This window comes from Cordyceps javanica, chromosome 1 (assembly GCF_051103115.1).
Source record: "Cordyceps javanica chromosome 1, complete sequence".
NCBI lineage: Eukaryota > Fungi > Ascomycota > Sordariomycetes > Hypocreales > Cordycipitaceae > Cordyceps > Cordyceps javanica.
In genome coordinates, this window is record NC_139295.1 from 4,465,178 (window position 1) to 4,482,544 (window position 17,367).

General features: G+C 55.4%; 7 protein-coding genes across 7 annotated transcripts; 5 read left to right on the forward strand and 2 right to left on the reverse strand.

Annotated features, from left to right (window-relative positions):
- Positions 1-459: 459 nt before the first annotated feature.
- Positions 460-2,661, forward strand: V2A60_001335 (uncharacterized protein; the record flags this gene model as incomplete). Its single annotated transcript, XM_083252696.1, has 2 exons — positions 460-509; positions 570-2,661. 2 exons carry the CDS (start codon positions 460-462, stop codon positions 2,659-2,661), a joined length of 2,142 nt encoding a protein of 713 aa, XP_083108822.1.
- Positions 2,662-3,180: 519 nt separating this feature from the next.
- On the reverse strand, positions 3,181-4,779 carry V2A60_001336 (Alpha/Beta hydrolase protein; the record flags this gene model as incomplete). The annotated part of the gene is made up of 1 exon (XM_083252697.1): positions 3,181-4,779. The coding sequence occupies one exon, from the start codon at positions 4,777-4,779 to the stop codon at positions 3,181-3,183; it is 1,599 nt and encodes a 532-aa protein (XP_083108823.1).
- A 1,682-nt stretch (positions 4,780-6,461) lies between these two features.
- V2A60_001337 (uncharacterized protein) lies at positions 6,462-7,726 on the forward strand (the record flags this gene model as incomplete). Its single annotated transcript, XM_083252698.1, has 3 exons — positions 6,462-6,791; positions 6,858-7,137; positions 7,212-7,726. 3 exons carry the CDS (start codon positions 6,462-6,464, stop codon positions 7,724-7,726), a joined length of 1,125 nt encoding a protein of 374 aa, XP_083108824.1.
- A 344-nt stretch (positions 7,727-8,070) lies between these two features.
- On the forward strand, positions 8,071-9,089 carry V2A60_001338 (uncharacterized protein; the record flags this gene model as incomplete). The annotated part of the gene is made up of 2 exons (XM_083252699.1): positions 8,071-8,163; positions 8,280-9,089. 2 exons carry the CDS (start codon positions 8,071-8,073, stop codon positions 9,087-9,089), a joined length of 903 nt encoding a protein of 300 aa, XP_083108825.1.
- Positions 9,090-9,288: 199 nt separating this feature from the next.
- V2A60_001339 (NUDIX hydrolase domain-like protein) lies at positions 9,289-10,076 on the reverse strand (the record flags this gene model as incomplete). Its single annotated transcript, XM_083252700.1, has 3 exons — positions 9,289-9,832; positions 9,944-9,978; positions 10,032-10,076. The coding sequence occupies 3 exons, from the start codon at positions 10,074-10,076 to the stop codon at positions 9,289-9,291; spliced, it is 624 nt and encodes a 207-aa protein (XP_083108826.1).
- A 236-nt stretch (positions 10,077-10,312) lies between these two features.
- V2A60_001340 (uncharacterized protein) lies at positions 10,313-11,242 on the forward strand (the record flags this gene model as incomplete). The annotated part of the gene is made up of 1 exon (XM_083252701.1): positions 10,313-11,242. The coding sequence occupies one exon, from the start codon at positions 10,313-10,315 to the stop codon at positions 11,240-11,242; it is 930 nt and encodes a 309-aa protein (XP_083108827.1).
- A 5,383-nt stretch (positions 11,243-16,625) lies between these two features.
- V2A60_001341 (uncharacterized protein) lies at positions 16,626-17,189 on the forward strand (the record flags this gene model as incomplete). Its single annotated transcript, XM_083252702.1, has 1 exon — positions 16,626-17,189. The coding sequence occupies one exon, from the start codon at positions 16,626-16,628 to the stop codon at positions 17,187-17,189; it is 564 nt and encodes a 187-aa protein (XP_083108828.1).
- Between the last annotated feature and the right edge of the window lie 178 nt (positions 17,190-17,367).

Sequence of the window (17,367 nt, forward strand, 5' to 3'; positions counted from 1 at the left end):
GTCGGCGCTCACGGTCCTTTCGTCTCTTTTCCGTCTCTACCCTTGTTTGCCGTTTCTCGCCTAATACCCCGTTCAATCAGCCCTCCAGTGCTTCCAGCCGCCCGTTTCGACCCTCTCTCTCTCTCTGTTTGCGCCGGCCAAGAGACCCCGAACAACTATATTTCGATTCCTTTTGCGCATTGATACCCTTCTCCTGCGACGCAACTATTGTCTCGTATTCAGTTTCCGGTACACATCAAATTCCTGTGACCGCCACTGCCATTTCGACTCCGCTTGCGCTTGAACCTCATCCGTGCGGGCCTCGGAGCTTGAGCTCCTAGTTACTGCATCACTACAGCACCCAAGCCTCGTTCAGCCTCACGCACAACAACAGCTCGTCGCCATCCATTCAACATGTAACTTTTGGCCGCCTTGTTTCTTGCAACCTGCAATCTTTGCTGACCTGGTATAGCTACCAACATGGTCTCTTTTTTTGGCCTCAAGTTTGGAGGCGATAGGAAAAAGAGCCTGTAAGTCGACGCTGTTCGCAGATGGCTCAAGTCATATTGGACTAATTGGTATCCGCATAGAGCCAAGTCTGGAGACAAAAAAGGCCAAGATGACCGGCAAGGAATGAACCAAAGAGAATTGTCTAGAGGTCAATTTTACGGCGCATCTCAGCCCAGTGAACATGTTGCCCGCCCTGGCACCTCATACTCGACAAAAGGCCCCAACCACTGGCGCCAGACCTTCAAGGGCTTCGGTGCGAATTCGTCCATGGTCGACCTGTCGGGCCCTGCTCGCAAAGAGAGCGTTAGCAGCCTACGTTACCAGTCCTCCCAAGTCAATTTCCGAGATACATTCAGGAATAACAGCACTGCCAATCTTCCGCTGCCCTCTTCTCTCGGTGGAAGTGGCCCGCGAGTCGGTACCCCGGAACGGCCGTCCACAGCCGGCGGGCGTACGAAGGAGTGGGTGAATCCCCTCGATGTTCACTTTTGCAAAAAGCCTACTGCAGCGCCTGCCCCTGCCTCCAACAATATCGAAGCCCCGGTCAAAAGCCCTCTTGCACTGCAATTCGGCGTCCACGATAGCGACGATGACGATGACGACGATGTTGTGAGGCCATCCAGCCCTCCTCAAGAGGAGACATTACTTGCCAGAGAGACGACCCTCAACAACGGCTACCCTTCACCGCCCCAGTCTGTCAACAATGCTGAGCAAACACTTTCACCTTCTTTGTCCGATCTATCTACGACTAGCAAGCCTCATGGTGATCCCGCGTCTCTCCCGTCGCCGGCCACCTCTGCGTCACGCACCAGCGAGGAACGATGGGAAGCGCCTGTTATTCGTAATTTGCTTGCGAAGCGGGACACGACTACTTTCTATTCACCTCGTCGCCGCAGCTTCACCATGGACCTTGAACAGCAAGAACTTGAGAAACTACGGAAACAGAGACAGACAGAGGGTTTCGCTGGTAGTTTTGCCGAGTTTGACTTTGGCGAGACCATCACAAAACAGGTATCGATTGAGCAATTTCCAGAACCTCCATCAGCAGGTTTGAACCCCAGTCCCAAAGTTGAGACCTCGGGCACCCTCACACAAGATCAAACACCGACAAGCAAGTTTGACAATGCCCTGAGCAGTACAACAGTTGCTGCGTCAAAGAAACCTGAGCGTAGGCTGAGTAACCATCGGACCGAAAGCCCGGCGAGTGAAAGCATGAGCAGCTCGCCAGAACTCGGTGCAACCCCTTTCCAGCTCCCCCCGCCTGCACCGGTTGAGGCTCCCAGAGTGGTCGCCGCGCGACCTGCAACAATCTACGGCCGAGCTGGAGGAGCGCCGCCGGCAGCAGCCGGCGCCCACCCGGGCAACGGTCCTGTGACCACGTTCGAGCCACCACCTCGCTTAGGGTTTCGCGCCAGACTTGGCTCTGATGCTAGTAGCTGGCGCAAGACTGGACCTCCCAAGCCTTTGAAGACAAGTGCCTCGCAACCGAGCTTACTTCAGAAGCGCGTTTCGCCCTCAGCACAACCCGATGAACCGAGCCCAAAGTCTTCCTTTATACCGTCATCCAAAAGCGCCAACCAATTGCGTCGCAGTGAGGAATCGAAACGCAGCCTTGACATCAAGCCACTCAAGAGCCCGTACGGCAACAACACGCTGGAGGGTGACTTTCCAATGACAAAAGGCCTACCAAGAGGACGCCAACCCCCACGGAGACCCCCGCGATCCGATGAAGCTTCGTCGCCCGAACGACCGGACTTCTCTTTACCAGACTGGGGGCTGATTGACCCGGCTGAGCCGAGACATTCGGCAATGCCCCCTCCACTTGCGACCAGCGGTCAGCCACGACCTTCAATATCTTCTGCCATCGATACGGGCCTCCCCAGTCCCTCTTTTGCGTCGCTAGAGCTTTCTATTTCCAACTCGGGCGAGAGCCTGACGCAAGCGTTTGAAGACGCGCTCGGAAAGACGGAACTGTCACCAGGGCTGATTGGTGACTTTTTTGCCATTGACACCAGCACGACCAGTCCTACAAGCTCTACCATGAGAGTCGAGGCCAAGAAGGCGCCGCCGCGACCGGCTCCCGTTACCCTTCCTCCATCGCCCAAGAAGAGCACGGAGCCACGCTCGCCTGTGAGATCGGCGCAGAACGAAATCGGCAGTACTTTCATTTAATGCACCGAGGATGGCCTCGCTGCGGCCTCGTCTCGATTCTGAACCCATGGCTCGTCGGTCTCACTCACTTTTGACCCTTGCGGTGGGCCGGCGTTGTTTTATACACATTTTACCTCGCTACGTATAGGAGGGTTATTTAATGCCTTGTTTCTAATTCTTCTGTCTCTAGACGAGATGGAATTCGCATGTACAAAAAGGGCTAAAAAAAGCCTAGCTGTTTGCATTGCATGCGTCAATTTCTTTCATACGAAAGCTGCGACGCTGATTCGTATACAAGTCAGCGCAGCTTGAGCTAGATATTTGGGTGGGATGCATAACATGACTAAGATACCAGTGAAATTTCTAATTGCAGAGTCTTTTGAATTGAACTTGCAAACTAATATGATACCGAAACGCCAGTACCTATGCAAGTGAGAATTATGTAAACATGCTTTGCTTTTACAAACTCTTAAACCGGACTGAGCTTGCGATTAATTTTGCATTTCTCCTTTGATGGGAGCCCTCTCGAAGACTACGCGTTCAACGCAAAAAGTTTTTCAGGTTGCCGCCAATGTGCTTGAGGTCGAGCAGGAACGTGTCGTGGCCGAAGAGGCTCATCTCCTCGCTCAGCTCCACGTGCGTCACGTTGCGGTTGCCGGCCAAGCGCAGCGACTCGGCGACCTCGCGCTGCTGCCAGGCGGGGAAGAGGATATCGCTGGCGACGCCCATGACGAGCGCGGGCGTGTCCCGCAGCGGCGCCAGCCCCTGGATCAGGTCCTCGGGCGGGCGCGAGGAGCCGGCCTCGAGGGCCTCGCCCATGTCGACGTGCGACCCGGGCTGCTCCTCGTACGGCTTGTCCGGGAGCGTCAGGCTGCAGGCGGCGGCGGCGGCGGCACCGGCAGCGTCACCGGCAGCGGCACCGGCAGCGGCGGCGCGGCGCTGCTGGGTGGCGCGCTGGTTCTGCAGGCCGAGGTCGAAGAGGTCCATGGCCTTGCTGACGTAGAGCAGGGAATTGGGGTCGTAGTTGAGGCACCACTTCTCGCCGGCGTGGTCGAGGTATGTCTCGACGAGGAAGTCGGGGCAGAGGGCGGGGGGCTTGGCCGGGTCGGCGCGGCGGCGGCCGAAGCGCTGCTCCCACTCGGGGCCGGAGCGGTACGTGACGGTGGCGATCTCGCGGGCGAGCTTCATGCCGGCGTGCGGGGGCACGCGGCCGTAGTAGAAGCCGCGGTTCCAGTTGGGGTCCATCATGAGCACCTGGCGCTGGGTGTGGCGCATGGCGATGCTGTAGGGGTGGGAGCGGGCGCAGCCGCTGACGGAGGCGACGCGGCCGACGCGGTCCGGGAAGAGCACGCCGGCGGCGAGCGACTGCATGCCGCCCATGCTGCTGCCGACGCTGGCGTGCAGGCGCGCGACGCCGAGCGCGTCCAGCAGCCGGAACTGCGCGCGCACCATGTCCTCCACGGTGAGGACGGGGAAGTGCGTCGCGTAGCGCTCGCCGTGGCCCGGGTCCACGCTCGACGGGCCCGTCGACCCGTAGCACCCGCCCACGACGTTGGTGCAGACGACAAAGTAGCGGTCCGTGTCCAGCGGGGCCCCGGGACCGATGAACCGCTCCCACCAGCCCGGCGACGGGTTCTCGGGCGTCGACCGCGCGTGCGACGACGCCGACAGGCCCGTGTGCAGCAGGATGGCGTTGGACCGCTCCGCGTTCAGCGTGCCCCACGTCTCGTAGGCGACGTCAAACGCCGGCAGCACCCCGCCCCAGTCGAGGTGCAGCGGCTCCTCGCAGTGGTACACCTGCGTCACGCCCGACGTGTACGAGGGTTCCGGGCCCGAGCTGCTGCTGCTGCGGCCGCCGCCGCTCGTCGACGACGATGACGCGGAGTTTTTGAGGGTGGCGGAGCGGTTCTCGATGGCGTCGAGGCACGGGAACGCCATGGCCGGGTTGGAAGCGGCGCCGGAGCGGACGGCCGCCGAGGTCTGGAATTGGCGGGCGCAGGAGGATAGGGAGGACGGCGGTGCTGTGACGCGGCAGGGAGTGAGGGCGGTGGGTGGCGATGTCGGGGATGAGAAGAGCTGCGCAGGCCGGCGCGGCCAGTGCCGAGCGGCCGCGGCCAGCTGCCGATGGGACGACCTCATGGATGAGAGGGAGGGAGGCAGGGAAAAGGAAGACGAATACTTATGCGGTGGGCTTACTAGGCGGGTCGATTGCGGTAGGAGAAAGAGAGGAATGTGAGGAGAGCTGGTAAAGCAACGCTGGTCGGGGCGGGATATGAGATTTTATAATTGGGAAATGGTTTATGAGAGAAAGAAGAGATGAAAAGGTTGCTTTGTCAGTTTTTGAACGTTTGCGCGCCCTCGTTGGTAGACGGGCCTCATGTCGAAAGCGCCAACTAGCGCCACTCGCACACCATTTCACGTGCAGCGCCCGGCCGGATCGCCGGCCGACGGCCCCGACGAACCGATAGCGGAAACGGCCGCGGGGAATTTTTGGGGGGGGAAATGGGGGGGCCTTATAGGCGGGCAGGAGGAATTTGTAGGAGCACCGGTTTGTACTAGAAGAGGGCATTAGTAATATACTTATGGGCCTTTTTTTGCTTTTTTGAAGACTTGATTCGTTTTTCATTTGCCAAAATTCTCCTTGACTACTGCTCCAAGGGCGGCGGGCGGATCCGACCCGTTGAAAGGAGCAAGGAGCCAGGGTTTTGTAGATGTTTGATGCTCCAGTACGGTTGAGATGGCTCGCTACCCGTTTGGTGCAGGACGATCCATTTACGTTGCGTCACTGGGTTTCCTTGTTGCGCTTCCGCCTATTCCATGTAGGTGTAATCATGCTCTGGTGGGAAAGACGGCTACAATTCTGGCCCAAGAATGCTCTGTTGCGGGCTTGGGACTAACATTCGGGGGCATTTCCGCAAGGCTACCTACCCTAGATGCTTGACTTGGCTATTTGGTTCGATGCCTCAACGGTGTTGCTGCTCCGAGGGTCCCCTTTCACAAAAGAACGACAAAGCTGCGCTTCTGCGAAATGGTAGCTATCCAGCTTTTGAATCATGGTAGGGCATCTTGATTTAAGCGACTGGGATTTGCTGTTGCAAAGTCATGAGAGGACTGTGTTGGTACATGAACATCTGTGGTGCGAGCTTATACGGCACCAGGTATTGTAGCTCTGTGACACGATCCATAAAATGTAAATCATATACGCTTTGCATGATCTAATCTGTCGAGAAGATTTTTGCCCCGTCTCTGTGCTTCCTTCTTTTTTTGTCTTCTATTTCTGTTTTTTCCCCCATGAAAACGGTGGCTGTGTTGTCGACTTGGTCTCACTGCGCCAACTAACAATACAGTCGCGCAGCCCCATGCACGACTTTGAATGGTGCAACTTGGCAATGATTTTAGAGTATGGAAACGCGATGCTATTTAACCACAAAAAAATAGAGAAGAAGAAAAAGAACAAGAAAAAGTAAAAAGAAAACAAAACCATGCGGCTGTATGCGTGGCCTCGCCGTCCGGTAAGTAGTGGCAGTCAACGTGGCTGCGTAGGCCGAGCCAAGCAAAGACCCCTGGCACAAGCAAACGCGCAAGCTGACGTCAGTGTAACAGGCACCTTCTATAGGTGACGTGTTGGGCGGCACTCTACTTGATTCTTCACCACCCCAACAACTTGCTGCATTTTTCTATTTTCAATAAAACAGCGGCTCACCTAAGCCTTCTCTCACAATCCATCCGCCAAAGACCTCCAATAACAATATTAGAACTCCCACCGATTGCGACACCCTACCTACCTGCCAGGCACCAGTCCCCCGCCAGCTTACCCCGCCATGTCCTTCAGAATCATACCCGCCAACATCATCAATCGCATACAGGCCCTCGGTGCCGGTCAGACGCCCGACGCCGCGAATACGGACCCATCCGTGCCATCGTCAAATATACCGCATGCCGGAAAGCATAATGAAAATGGCCATTACGACCCCTCCCCTATAGATGTCGCCGTCGTGCGCATCATGCTCGCCAAGGCGACCAAGCTACCGATCGACGTTATCGACGGCGTTTTCGAGCTTGCAGAGTACTGGGTGCGCACGGTGACTGCCGCCGACTATCAAGGGAGTGAGCTGTCCGTGAGCTCCTACTCGCATCAGGACAAATTTCTCGTGAGAGGCTACGCCTTCCGAGCGTCACCCGTCATGCAGCGAGATGTGTGTGCTAATTGTCTCTAGGTTCGATCGCTGCCCGTTGGGTTCACGAGCGAGCACGGCGGCGACCTAGACCTCAAGGGCGAAGCCGCGCCCGCGAAACCTTTACGGAGCCAAGTGCCCGCCAAGACGTTGGCAAGAATGGCGGATTACCCGCTGCCGAAACTGCAAAGCCCCGTCCGCAAGGTTGTCTTTAAGCTCACCTCGCACGATCAGGGCTGGTCGGGCGAGAGTGGTGGTCTATACGAAAATTCCTGGACCTGGTTTGAGGCGGGCCTAGAGCGCTTGGAGGACTCTGATATCGGTAAGACAGGCTGGCTATTCTTCTTGTTTTTTTTTTCTCAAAAAAAAAGAAATACACGTTACTGACCGGCGTAGATGCGCCTCACGACCCTCCTCCGACGGCCCTTCATCGACAAGCCCTTCGACCAGTATATCCAGCCGTCGAAAAAGTCACTGCACAGAAGCGAGATGAAGACGATTTGGAACCCAACGAAGAAAATACCACCAAGGACGACGATACTGCAACGAAAAACGATACTATAAAGGATGACGATAATACCAAGAGAGAAGCCACTCCCGAAGAACCACAGTTTGAATATAAATTCCCGCTGCTCCATAGCCCGAAATGGACTGTCGTCAGAAACAAACGCGCTCACAGGGACTGGCAAGATCACGTCGTTACGTGGACGTGCTACGACAATGTCAAGCCGGATTCCGACGGCGGCCAAGCCCTGGAAGAGAATGGACGGGGACGGGAAACGGGCGATGGCGAGTTTGTGCGAAGCCTGCAGCTCGGCGATGTCGTGACGTTGTGGGCAAAGTCGAGATTCCCGGGCTGGAATAACAGCATCCGAGCTGCCAGCATCGACGTGTACTGGGCAGCCACTTGAGCGGCAGACTACTCCTTTGTCGAAATAATATAAATTGACACTGTTTTTAATGAAGAATGACATTTTGAACTGGCCACACAACAAATCGACTGTGTTTTTTGCTGCTGCTTTGCTGCTCGTCCGCCAGCTGACCCCGCTGTTTGTGCCGCCACCATCGCGGGCGGATGCTCGACGTCATGCTTGACTCTGCACTTCAACACGCTGTAGCCACATTCCCTAGCCAAGGTATGAAGCGGCTTTCACAGAGGTCCTTTTCCAACAGAATTTCTTTTATGAAGCCACACCAAATATCAAATCTCCCCATCATCTTTCCAGTTGTTTCCTTGGCCCGTTGCCAAAGAACCATGTCTCACCACGTCCTGTCCAAAGAGGGTGTTCCCATCACACTTCCCGAAGGCCTCACTGAAGATCAGCTGTGGGCATTCAAACCGTTTACTGTAAGACGTGATCATACCGTGCTGTCTTGTACCCATCAAACCTCCAGAGCTTACCTTGCCACCCCTCCCCCTCATTTTTTCCCCGACCGTTGCTCTGGCCGCTAACAGGCAGCAAGACGTGGATGCGCACCCTCTCCCGCTCCCTGTCGCTACAGTCGTCGTCGCCGTCGTCGTCTGCTGGCCACCACCCCTTCCACGCGGACCCGTACGTGCTGCGCTCCGTGACCGTGCAGGCCTTTGACCGCTTCGGCGGCTCGCGCGTCGGCTTCGTCAAGCTCGCGGCCGTCGTGTCCAACGGCGCGGGCGAGACGCTCCCCGCGGCGGCGCTCCTGCGCGGGCCGAGCGTCGCCATGCTCGTCATGCTCGTCCCAGACGACGTGGGCCCCGGCTCGGACGAGAAGGAGGACGAGCGCTACGTCGTCTTGACCGTGCAGCCGCGCGTGCCCGCGGGCAGCCTCGGCTTCGTCGAGCTGCCCGCCGGCATGGTCGACGACGCGGGCAACTTCAAGGGCGTGGCGGCGCAGGAGATGCAGGAGGAGCTGGGCATCACGATTGCCGAGGACGACTTGACGTGTCTGAGCGACTTGGCGGCGGCGGCGGCGGCGGAGGAGGAGGAGGAGAGTAGCACCACCACCGCGGAGCAAAACAGCAAACAAGGTGAGGTGGACGAGGATCTGCCGGCGGCCGTGTTTCCCAGCGCGGGCGGGTGCGACGAGCACGTCACCATCTACAGCTACGAGCGCAGGATTCCGCGCGAGGAGCTGCGGACCTGGAGCGGTCGACTGACGGGCCTGCGGGACCGCGGGGAGAAGATTACGCTCAAGATTGTGCCCATGAAGGATGCGTGGAAGGCGGGCGCGAGAGACGCCAAGACGCTCAGCGCGCTGGCTCTATGGGAAGGGTTGCGGCGGGAAGGCAAAGTCTAGAAAAAAAAGTCTCTATAGCGTCTTCTATGTTGCTTGTGTTCTATCGGAGGTTGATTTCTTTCCCTTTCCTTTCTCTTTGGTATCGTGCAAAAGCTGTCATCAATATCGTTTCCTTTCATACTTTGTCGTCAGACGAGTCGTAGAGAAAAAAAAAAAAAACAACACGCCACCACGACCGCCTCCCATGTTTACCTCACCTTTAAAGCTTGAACTGCTGCGCCAGGAGGACGCCCTCGGCCAGGGTGCCGACGCGGGCGTCGATGGCGACGCCCTCGGCCTCGAGCTTCTGGCAGAGGTTCCAGAGGTCGGCGAGCGGGTGTGTGAAGACCTCGATGAACTCGTCGTCCTCGAGGCGGGGCTGGGGGTCCCTGTTCTCGGGGCGGGACGGGTCGACGGCGACGTGGACCATGCGCAGGTTGGTGTTGCAGAAGCCCGGGTCGTTGAACATGACGGGCGACGTCTCGGTGACGACGCCGACGTAGCCCGTCTCCTCGCGCAGCTCGCGCACGGCCGCCTGCTCGGGCGTCTCGCCGGCGTCGACGAGCCCCGCGGGTATCTCGAGCGACACCCGGTCGATCGGCGGCCGGTACTGCCGCTGCAGCACAATGTCCTTGGCCCCCGTTGCGGCGTTGTCGAGGAGCGCCACGATGCCCACCCCGTCAATGGCGCTGCCCGCGGGCCGGCTGCGCCGCTCGGCCGACTCCCACGTGCGGGCCTTGCCCGTCTGGTCCTTGTAGTCGATCCTAGAAGAAGAGGGGGGCAAGAAGAGAAAGAAGGTGAGTGTCAGGATGGTTTTTGAAAGACGGTGTGTGTGTGTGGTGAGGTGAGGTGAGGTGTGTGTCGGTGAAGCTCACTTGACCAGTTTGATCCAGCGGGCCTCCTCGTCCGACTGTCAACTGTCAGCAATAATGCTCTTTTCGCGTCTTACGAGAGGACACGTACCAAGGGCCCGGTGGCTATGTGTTTGGGTCCTTCTGAAGAAGCCATGATTACCGTGATGATGCCGAGAGGACGTTTGTAGTCTTGGACAGTTTGGATAGCTATGAAAAGGTGACTGACGAGCCACTGGTACCCGACATACCCACTGCAGGCTGCCCAGTGGAGTACGAGTCAGCGCGTTACGCTGCCGCCGACTCGGCGACTCGTATACGGTGGTTGGAGATTTGTCGCTTATCGGTCCGGAGAAAAAAAAAAAGGCGCTCTTCGGGGAAAAATCGAAAAAAATGTCACTCGCGGACCGTATATCGTTGCAAAACGCGGAAAATTACAATGACCCCGAAGACTTTTTCGGCAGCGGCCTGGGCACCATCTTCCCCGACGAGGAGCTGAACCTACACGGCGAGCCGGGCCAGAGCCTTGTCTACATTTCGCCGCACCTATCAGCGCCCCTGGTCCTACGCCTGTGCGACCCGACCCTGGAGGCGGACAGGACCCTGTTCAGCCACTATTTATGGAACGCGTCGCTGCTGCTGGCTGAGCTCATCGAGGCCGACACGCTCGGCGTGCCCCTGGGAGGGACGACGACGACGACCGCCGGACCGCCCCGGCTGCGGCCCGACGTAAGCTTCAGCGTCGCCGGCCGCCGCGTCGTCGAGCTCGGCTCCGGCGCCGGCCTGGGGAGCACCATGGCCGGCCTCGTCGGCGCCCGCCGCGTCGTCGCCACCGACTACCCGTCCGAGACGGTCCTGGCGCCCCTGCGAGACAATGTGCGCCGCGGGGTGTGCGCCGCCTCTGCGCCCCGCCTCCGCCACCGCCGCCACCGCCGCCCCTCGGTCGAGGTCGAGGTCGAGGGCCATGCCTGGGGCGCCCTCGACGACGCCTTCAGCACCCGGGAGCGCCACGCCTTTGACCGCGTCGTCGCCGCCGACGTGCTCTGGATGCCCCGCCAGCACGCCAACCTGCGCCGCTCCGTCGACCGGCTCCTCTCGCGCGACCCCGCCGCCCGCGCCTGGATCGTCGGCGCCCTGCACACCGGACGCGCCGCCATGGCCCTCTTCCTCGACCCCGACGAGCTCGCGAGCCTCGGCCTGGCCGTCGAGCACATCTGGGAGCGCGACTGCCACGGCGTCGAGAGGGAGTGGAACGAGATGCGCGACGAGGATGCCGCCTACAAGAAGAGGTGGCTGGTCATGATTGTGCTAAAAAGGATATAGAACGGGGTTGATTACCCTTTCATGAAAAGTCATGTCAAAGTGCCCGTCATCTTTCTTTCCTTTGGGGTTTCACTTCCTTGTCCATACGTTTTGTTTTCCAAGTTACTGGGACTGCTCCTTTGGTTCTTGCAAGTGATGGACTAGAGAATTTGGCCGAACATTGGGGCGTCCAAGGTCTTGAAACTGCACGCCTTGATCATTTCAGATAGTTTGGAATGAATAAGATAATGAAACAGCAGAAATGAAAAAAAAAAAAAAAAAACAGTCGTCATTCGCCCAAACATGGACAAACCCAGCGAGCGGAGAGACAACAAGGGTGATCCACCAGTCTCACTCTGCGCCCGCACAAGTGATTTGAACCTGCTTGCCTGCCAACGAGCAAACAGCCGTGTAATTGCTGCGGCCAATCCGTGCCGTGTTTGGAGGGGTGGCGTGGATCCCCAGCCAGACTTTGCCGTGCTTGCAAGTGACTGAACCCAACCAACGGCCAATGCTAGTTTGGAAATTCATTTCCAGACAGATACAGGCGACTGTTGGGACGCGTTGCACTTTTTACTAGGGATAGATGACGGCAAAGCGACCGCGTAACAACTGTTAGATGCCATCGAGCGATAAATATCTTGGTTGATCCAGTCACACGGATGTCACTTGACATGGTGCTCCGGATGCAACCATGAACTGCCGCTTCGTGCAGCTGCGTGATGACCAAGTCTGTAAGGAGGTATTGGAGAAATATTCAGAAAGCAAAGAAGCACAAATCTTTCTTACCTATGTATAAATAGTAAGGATTTTATAGAAATAATATACAAAATTACAAATACTTACGAATATTTCATATTAAAGAAGAGTTTACCCTACTTGGTTGTTGGGATCGAATGATGTAATCCATCATATCGAAAAACAAACACAAGATCAAGGACAGGGGCAACGAGGACGTTCAGGCGTCGCACAAAGGGATGAAGCTGGCGCCAAGGCTACCAGTATCAGCACAAAGGACAACAAGTCGTCCAGGTCAGGCATTGCCCGGTTTTGTCCCAAATGAAGTCCGCATCTCACCGGCAATGGCCCAACTATTCCTTCTTTCCAGTCTATTTATTCAACATTTATTATATCAAGTCCTGAAAACAGGGTAGCCACGTACCCTGAACAAATTGTTATTCAGAGAATGCCGTTTTCACTTGCTGGGAAATACTCTTCCAAGATGGGCCTTTTTATGGATCTACAGATAAGGCTCTGATCATTAGCGTCATCTATAATTAGAATCGATTTCCCCGTACAATCTAAAGTACGGTGCTACCAGTAGTAGATAAACGCTCGCTTTGACACTCTCGTCGTGACTCTTTTGCCATCTGCAAAGGCCCTCGAGCTGCTGTCATCTGGACACAGGGCCTCTCCAGGCCCTGAGCTGACAGAAGTTTATTATGACAAGCGGCGCGGAAGCTACAAGAAATATCTACCACCATATGGGCTGTAAGATGGAAGTTCAATCAATTCGATTCTATTATCCCACATGCCCCTTTATGGTACCAATAGCTCCTGTGTCTGATTCGGGGCCAATTGTCTCCAAAGCAGTGCCTGCAGCGAGAAGAGATGCAGGTGCTCGGCAATATGTTTGTCAGTCTCTGGATTCAACAAAGGCGTGCAGCCATAGCATAGAGGGCATTCAACTGGTGGGGGCGCTTTTCGTCGGCACATCTTGGTAAGATCGGCCATATCTCTTTCTGTAAGCCCACTGCCGTGGTCGTTTTCGATGTGATCTAGCCATGCGCCATTGGATTCATATTTGAACTCGATTGGATTGTCCGAGTCGAACCAGCAGTGCCAACAGACCCAACAATCAACACCGTGGTTATCCTCCATGTGCCTCATCCAGCCATCTGTTGTGACGTACATGGCCTCGGCTGTTTTGCAGTTTGGATATACACAGACGTACGAGCTCAAGTCGTTGGCCAAGTGACTCCTAAAGCCGGATATCAGGAAAGTTTGAGGAGGAAGCGGGAGGAAACTGACATACCGCCATTTGTGACTCTGCTTGGGATCGAAATACGATGCATCCAGCGGCTTCGCGCAGCAAGGACACCGGAAACCACTCCTCTCCGTCACGGGACATGTAGGATAATACATGTTGGATAATCTTGCTCCACTCCTCCCCGCAAAAACGTGGTGCTGAGGCATCTCATCTCTTGACTTTGGGAGCGCTCAGGCATGACGAGTGTGCCACTCGCAGTTGTACTCTGAGACGACGGCCCGGGGGAGACACTTGGGGCTTCTTGGTTTGATGAAACTGATACTGCGACTTCGGGTAGCGGTGTGGGAGCCGACAGACTGGGCTTGGTAACTTTTCAGGTTTTGCCTCTTCCAGCTTGACGTCATTCAACTGTTGCTCCTCCATCAGCCTCGTGTACTTGCTACAATACACCTCGAATCGATTGCGACGGGTTATATTTGCGTTAATCAGCCGAGCCTGAACCGTTGTAAGCCTGGCTGGATCAGTGAGTCTCGCTTTGAGAACAATCCATAGCTTCTTCCATAATAGGTTGCCTGTCCTGGTATAGTGATTGAGTACATGGCTCAATATATGTATTCTTTCTGGACCAAGCAGAATCACTTGAAGCAGATAGGCCCTAAACCCTTTGAGTTGAAATGTCCGCTGCTCTAGCAGTTTGTCGACTCTCTCATGTATGAAGCTGTCGCCGCATTCTCGTAAAACTGCCGAGATTCGCGGGAGGTTTTTGATCGCCAGTTTGATGTAAAAGACGTGATTATCTAGTTTAGTATATTGAGAGTTTGCTGTAGCTTCTGAGTCAAGCACTTCGCGCCGCGTGGCGCTCTATTTGAGACGCTCTTGCTCGAGGACGCGAGTGACTTTGTCAATTGCAGGGTTGATATGTATGAGCCTGCTTACCGAGCTTGATGCAGTTTTCAAGAGAATAACTCAGACTCTTGAGCAGGTTGACAAGCATACTCTGCATGTCGTCCCGGTTCTGCACCCGGCAATCCAGTGAAGAATGGTCGCGCGTTGTCGCTCCAATACAGCGTGACCACCAGTTGAAATCGGCCGACATTTTATTAACCAATTGGCCATCGATATTGCCTGGCTGTTCTTCCAAAGTCTCGAACAGAGCCTGGCAGTTCTCAGTTTGCCGCCGCAGTGTCGTCGGAGCCGCGGCTTCCTCACCCACATGGACGGTGTCGATGCCCTCATCTGCAGCCTGCGATATGGCTACTCCTGGCAAGAAAGGTGCTGAGATGCAGCTGCGATGCTCTTTGTTCTGTCGGTATGATTTCTTCATCTAAAACTGGCAGGATACCGCGGCAGCTCAGTGTTCCCAGCGTATCTCGATGTTCGATGTTAAACGAGGCGGGGAGCTTGAAGAAGGAGAAGGAAAATGGCCAAGATGGTGATAATCATATAAGAATGTCTTAAGGATCGCGTAGGAGAGTAGCATAAGAGGACTAGTAATTATGAATGGATGAAAATCCCCTTTAGAGAGTATTTGTTACGATGCTTCTCTTTGATAGCAGCTTCCTCCACGTGACTAGCTATGCCTGTGACACTCGAGAGGGTGTTTCTGTTGTCAGTGCTGCTCGTATAATGTAGCTGTATTTCACCAGTAGCCAAGGAATATCTTTGTACCCAGTTTCACGCAATCAACCGTCAAGCCGTCCTTCGGCTGGGGCCAGTGTGCCACGGCGTGACTCAGTAAAGTTGCAACGAAGATGTTATCGCCGACAGAGCCAACAGGTACGGAATAAAGAAGCGGCAGGCGGTGAGATGCGGGGGTATCGCGACGTAGGCAGCCAAAGAACGAGTTACAGGTAGCGAAGATATCCTCTACTTGGCTACCAAGTTGCTTTATTCTCGCATATTTTACATTAGTTTTCTCTGCTTTTTTTTTTGGCGGAAAAGCGGCCGGCCCATTTCCGTCTCTACTGGGAGGCCCACTTCGGTCAGGAATGCCGGGCTATACCAGGACAGCATCTTGGGGCATACAACGCCCGTTCATGAACAGAATCTTGGTATTAAAGGTGTAAATAGAGAGAAAAGATGATAGTGCCCAGTTTTAGGTGCACAGTCACCTCCACTCGACTTACACAAAACGTCAAAATACTTGACCAACTGGTGTGGTACCCACCTTTTGCCAGTGGACCAGTAAGTTAAGTAACGCGACAGCATCGGGTGCTACTCAAGCGTGACGACCCGCAAACGGCCACTAACCAAGCTTGTTTTTAGCCATTATACTGAGTAGCGCACGCTGATCTGATAAGATATACGGAGTAGTGAACCTGAAACTATTGGTGTTCTAAACTGTGAATATTAACGCCTACACAATATTCTATCGAGGTAATTTGCAACTGTGAAAGGGCGACAGCAAAACATGGCGGGTTGATGCTTTTCTGCATTCCAATGTATTCACTGTCTTGCTGAGCGAATTTGGTAAAAAATAACGGCGATGCGGGATGAGTCGAATGCGAGGTGTCCTGGTACTCAGTACTGGTATGTGCGGGACAGGATGCGCATCAGGCACCACATTTGGGAAGCGTTCATCTCGGCTCTTTATGCAAGTCCAAACCGGAACTTTTGGGTACGGTAGAGCGTATTCAGGGGCGGCGGGGAAGCCTTATCGGCGGTTCCATTTAGCGTGTGGGTATTCCTTGGTCGGATGAAGCCCGACGCTGACTCGCGATTTATGGCTATGCGCACGCCAAGACGTTGGAACAGGCCACCCTGACGTGGAATTCATAAAAGAACGGCAAGACCGGAAAATATGGAAAATATGTTTACACCAGTTCAACGTAACGGTTTCTCTGCCCCCTTGCTGGGCATTCCAGTCACCGGATTAGGAGCTTACGAGTGTGTAGACGACATCTTCTTCGATATTCACACTCTACGTAAAGAGTACTCACACGATCAAGGCGAATTAGTTTAATCAGTATTTATGATACATGTAGCTTTCCATACCGCCCAGTTTTCCAAGTTGAATATACCAGAGCGGATTACTTTGCGGCAGTTGACCTTGCCCACAGCCACGCAGAATGAGCTTGGTCTTGGGGGCATTGGGGTTCTGGGAACTATCGGCTTGGCCAGCTGCGGGACTTTGAATATGAGACGATGATCATATCAATTCTATAGTGCGCACCATATATAGATCCACCGATGAGCCCTGCCATTTGTTTGCGGTTATGCCGGACGCTATAGCCAATTGCTGATATACCGTCCCATCGCAAAGGGCAAACAAACATTGCCGTGACAAGTTAAAAAGAAGGGCTGCATCCTCATCATAAATTTCACTGTCCATCGTCAATCTACTCACCTCAGCTTGTGATCCCCAGCCAACCACAACAACCAGCTCTTCATCACCCAACACCACCACTTACAAACATGCACTTCTCCAACGCCGCCGTCCTCCTCCTGGGCGCCCTGCAGCCCGCCCTCGGCAAGCCGGCGCTCCTGCACCGCGCCGGCGACGGCAGCAAGAACGAGATCCTGTCGCAGTGGATGACGGCCACCGAGACCGTCATCAACTTCTTCGCGCCCGACACGGGCTGCGGCGACACGCGCGCCTGGGTCGGCGTCTGGCCCACCGACGCCTGCAACCCGTACTGGGCCGACTTCAAGACGTGGCAGTACGTCGAGCCGACGAGCGGCTTCCAGCTGCGCACCGTAAAGTTCAACAACACGGCGCTCGGCGTCGGCGAGTACAAGGCCGCCTTTGTCTGCGAGGACGGCCGCCGCGCGCCCTGGATGCTCTCCGAGACGTTCAAGGTCGACGCCGCCCCGTACGAGGCCGAGGGCTACTGCGTGCACCGCAAGTCCACCTACAACAACGAGTGGACCTACACAAAGTGCGACAAGGTCGCCGACAGCCTGTGCTTTGACTGCGCGTTTGGACATAGCTGCATCGCGTGCAGCGATTGCAAGGCCCAGTGTGAGCCATCCAACTAAGCGGATGGATGGAAGTGGAAAGACATGCCTTGGTTGGAAAAAAAAATCTTAATGTTTATACTATAATACCAAAGATATGTTATAGTCTATAGAAGGAAATGCCATGTCTGCTTATTACAGAACATTGTCGAGGTGTGCGTCCTTTTGCTTCTACCCAAGCTATGATATAATAAAAAAG